At 48.0% G+C, this 4,451-nt stretch overlaps 1 protein-coding gene across 2 annotated transcripts in view; it reads right to left on the bottom strand.

Moving 5' to 3' along the window:
* The window catches only part of PDHA1 (pyruvate dehydrogenase (lipoamide) alpha 1), a 26,227-nt gene extending 25,995 nt beyond the window's left edge, over positions 1-232 (bottom strand). Inside the window, exon 1 of one of the 2 annotated variants that reach the window (XM_019524662.1) lies at positions 65-232. In XM_019524662.1, the coding sequence (XP_019380207.1) occupies positions 65-127 (63 nt within the window). In that variant the 5' untranslated portion in view covers positions 128-232. The remainder of the gene's footprint in view (positions 1-64) is intronic. The other variant, XM_019524663.1, reaches the window with a different exon arrangement.
* Between the last annotated feature and the right edge of the window lie 4,219 nt (positions 233-4,451).

Below are 4,451 nucleotides of genomic sequence, written 5' to 3'. Positions count from 1 at the left end.
GGGGGGGGGATCAGTCTGGGCCGCCGGGCTCCGTAACAGGCCGATTGTGTCCCCCCTCACTCACCGTCCGGGCGGCGGCCGGGCCCTGCAGCATGCGGGAGAGCGCGGCCAGCAGCATCTTGCGCATGGGGCGGGGAACAGACCGCAACGCCCAGCGCCCGCCCGTGTCCTCGAGTCTCCTTCACCTCCGGCTAGGCCCTACAGCCGCCACCTCCGCCGCGCCACGCCCTCTCCCTGGGCCGACCGGAATCTAGCCCGGAGTGACAGCTCCGCGGATGACAAAAGGGAGATTCGCTATAGAGTTGTGGCCGACCAGCAACTCTCCCCGAGTTCCAAGGCCTGCCACGTTCCTAAGGGAGTTTGCGTGAATCTGCCCGGGGGTTGGGCTCCTGGCTGCGCATGCGCACTGGGGCCCCAGGACTGACAGCCCAGGGACCCTAGCAAAGCAGTGATGGGGTGGAGGATCGCAGGAGAGCTGTTCCCCCTGCCCCACTTTGCAATTCCCAAAATCATGTCATGGATAAACATTACTTAATGTTCCGTTATTATTATTACAATAATTATTACGAGTTGTCAGTTAATAAATTACTTGTGGATTTTTTTTGTTAATAAATTATTATTATTCATTATTATTTTAAAAAAAATGTAGAGCTGTTGAAAGTGCCTGCCTAGGTGCCTGCAGCCCCCAGGGCCAAGTGTAAAGTATCCATGGCTGAGGCATGCCAGGGCTGAGCCTTGCATTATTTGGCAATTGCCTCAAGTCCTGGTGCAATGCGACTTTGTGAGAATCTCAGCTTTCCTTCCTTGACTTTATTTTCATGTGGATGCATAGCTCTCCATGTTGTAGAGAGCCAGGGGAACACACAGAACTAGGGCCACCCAACTGTCAGAAGAGCCAACAACAAAAAAATCATATTTGTCATTTCTTTAAAAAATCTGGTTATTTTTGGACTGATTACCTGATGTTAGATGGTGGGAGAGGCCGATGCCTAATTTTTGAAGGCTTGGCCTTAGCTGTGTTGTACCTAACTACTGCCTGGAATCGCAATTGCAAAAAAGTTAGGTAGTTGGCATGTAATTACCTGTGCTGGAGCTAATTATACATATGGCCAAGACGCTGACGAGGAAATTTAGACAGGATTACTGTTTGGCTGTTAGAAGCGCTTTATTTTGCATGGCAATGGGAGAAAAAGCATAGGGGCAGCTAGTTCTTAACGAGAGTAAAGCACAGATTTTTACATACTCATAAGTTACATACAGGTCAACCTGCCCTGTAACACACTCTTGGCAGTTTGACAGTGACTCATCTTGTTGTCTTGCTGAAACAAGCGCGTTTTTTCAAGCTGTTTCCTAATAAGCTTATCCTGAAGGCCGTCTTGTTATTCCCACTCGGCCTTCACCTACATCCCTCATCCTGCCTCGACACATATACACTTCTTTCAGTACTTTTTCATTCCTCATCATTCCCTCCTTTGTAAGCGCTTGTGCTTACACTTTTATATTCATAAGGCCTTTGACACTTTCTTGTCATTTGCACTTATAGGCCACCTTCTTGAGCACCATTATATGTAACTTGGTTCTAGAGAGTCTAGAAACGCTTTGAGCAGTTTTTGATAAACAACAGCATAAGCAACACAGAATCATTTGGATAATAATAAAAACGGCAAAAATGCATAATAAACTCAGAATAAAGTATTTTAGCAGGGATTTAAATCACCCTCCTACATCTGGCAGCCACCCCTACTAATCAAAAGGTTTCTCCTTTGCAACTTCATGGACCACTTGCAACTGTCTGTTTATGGTGCGGAGATCCTTCTTCACTCATTGGTGCTGATCAATCCAGGCACAGCAAGTATGGCTCACAACTGCACTTACCTCTCCTTGGGCGACTAAGTGATAATCCAAAGCCATACGGTTTTTGGTAGCCGCTTGCCCTATCTGGGTGATTTTATCATTAAGAGCTCCTAAAGCATCGGTGCTGGCATTAAAAAATTTCTCCTTAACTTCTGAAATGTTTACAATGGTTCTTTCTAATTCAGCTACCTCTAAGTAAGGGAGAAATGCCCTGGTAAATTGATGGAATCCGGTGGGTCGGCGAACCAGTGGTTTTCAACAGCTCGCCTATGTCTGGGCAAACCAGGTGGGAGATTAGACACCTCATGCCGAGAGAGGCTTGGGTGTAAATCAGACTCCAGGACGATTCTCCCCATGGTACAGGTGCTGACCTAATGCCATGGCAAAATCTTGTGGGCGTCATTCTTGCACAGCCAGAACAAGACTGGAGCAGCTATAGTGCTGAGGCCTCTACCGGTTGTTTTTCTAATTCAACACTTCCGATTGACCTGTAAGGCATAGGAAGGGGCACGTTGGCTCCTTACCAACCTGTGCTGAGAAATCAATTGATTACAAGAAGTAGAATCTAACAACACGTATAATTCGGACTTGTTCATTACTAGACTATGGGTATCCTCCAGGGTTCTATGAATAGTGAGAGACCCGCTGGTACACTGAAAGGACGTGTTTCCTAGCAGGACCCCAGACGTATTATGGGAGTGATAATTGAAGGTTACCCGGCATTTGGGGTAGTGCCCCACTGAGTAACCAGCTTCGCCCATCCTACCACTTTCATTGGATCTATAACAGAGGGCTGCTTCAAGTCTAGAAGATGGTCTCCAGCTGTCTTGAGTTTTTTTCCACCATTTAGGGATCGACTGCTGTGTTTTATCAGAGTGGGAGGAAAATCTAACAAAGCTAGTATTGATACTGTTTCCCCAATCTTCAAGGGAAATCATAGTTTCATAGTTTCTAGGCTCGGAAGGGACCTGAGTAGATCATCTAGTCTGACCCCCTGTCATGGCAGGAAAGAGTACTGGGGTCAAACGACCCCAGCAAGGTGTACATCTAACCTCCTCTTAAAGACCCCTAGGGTAGGAGCCAGCACCACTTCTCTTGGAAGTTGGTTCCAGATCCTAGCCGCCCTGACAGTGAAGTAGCGCCTCCTGATATCTAGCCTAAATCTACCCTTTGCCAGCTTGTGACCGTTATTCCTGGTCACTCCTGGCAGTGCTTGGGGGAACAGAGACTCCCCCAATGCCTGCTGGTCCCCTCTGACTAGTTTGTAACAGGGCACTAGATCCCCCCTCAGTCTTCTCTTGTGGAGGCTGAACAGTTTCAGGTCCCGTAGCCTCTCCTCATAAGGCCTTCCCTGCTGCCCCCTGATCATGCGAGTGGCCCTCCTCTGGACCCTCTCCATGTTGTCCACATCCCTCTTGAAGTGCGGTGCCCAGAACTGGACTCAGTACTCCAGCTGTGGCCTGACCAGTGCCGCATAGAGCGGGAGGATCACCTCCTTGGACCTGCTTGAGATGCATCTGTGGATGCCCACCGGTACCCCAAGCATTGGGATTTCTTTGGCTGGGTGTGTAGGCCCATGTATGCACACCCAGCAGTATGTAAGGTTGCCTGCACTAGCAATGCTCTGCCCCAGGAACATAATACTGTTCTTTTCCCATGCCTTAACTAAAACTCCTGGCATGAGGCAGAGCAAAAGAAAAGGTAACATTTTGGGGCCTACTCGAGCAGGGTCCCAAATGTTGCTATCCTTTGGAAATTTGAAGGGCTACCCTTGACTAAAACTTTGGCCTCCAGCACACTACCTTCAATAAAATGCTGACCACAAGAATACAAAACAGCGCTACCTGGGGAGTTTCTAAATTTACATAATTATCTGCGACTTCCCAAGGGCTAGTGTAATTCATGCTAAATTACTAAAGGCAAAACAACACATAGAACAAAAGTTTGTAGCTTCAAGTAAAACTTGGCTAGCCAGGTAGGCTATTCTTTGAGATTTCGTTGTCTGACTTTCACTCACAAGGAACCTCTTCGAGATTTCGTTGTTTGATCTTTACTCACAGGGAACCCTTTGGATCTTCATGGAGGTATCGCTGGTGAGAGAAGCCTTCCACTTCATCGGGGCGGTTACCTTCTTGCAGTGGGAGGTATGGACCCAAACAGAAACCTTGGTAACTTTCACAGCAGTTGGAGTGGTTAGCAGGACCTGGAAAGGCTCTTTTCACCGAGGCTGCAGGCAGTTCTTCCTCTGGTGGACCTTAATCAGGACCCAATCTCCCGGTTGGACCGGATTGACAACCGAGCCACCATTTAAAGACTGGTGTTGCGCTGTGGCTTTAACCTGCAATGAGATAACCTTGAGGGCCTTGGTGAGCCCTTGGCAGTAGGTCAATAAAGAATTGTGGAGGTGAGTCAGGTGTTGGGGTGGGGGTGTGGCAAGTCCCTTTATGGGTCGACCCATAACAATCTCAAAAGAGGTCAGGCCTGAGGACCTTTGAACAGAATTTTGGATTTGGAAGAGTACTAATGGGGGGGCCTCTGGCCACTTTAGACCAGTTTGTTCACAGGTCTTCACTAAGCAAAGCTTAATATCAAAGTTT

The sequence above is a fragment of the Gavialis gangeticus genome, unplaced genomic scaffold (assembly GCF_001723915.1).
Source record: "Gavialis gangeticus isolate Ggan-Ray unplaced genomic scaffold, GavGan_comp1, whole genome shotgun sequence".
Taxonomy (NCBI): Eukaryota; Metazoa; Chordata; order Crocodylia; family Gavialidae; genus Gavialis; species Gavialis gangeticus.
The sequence above is the reverse complement of the archived record's forward strand: the minus strand, read 5'-3'. Positions and strand labels throughout refer to the sequence as shown.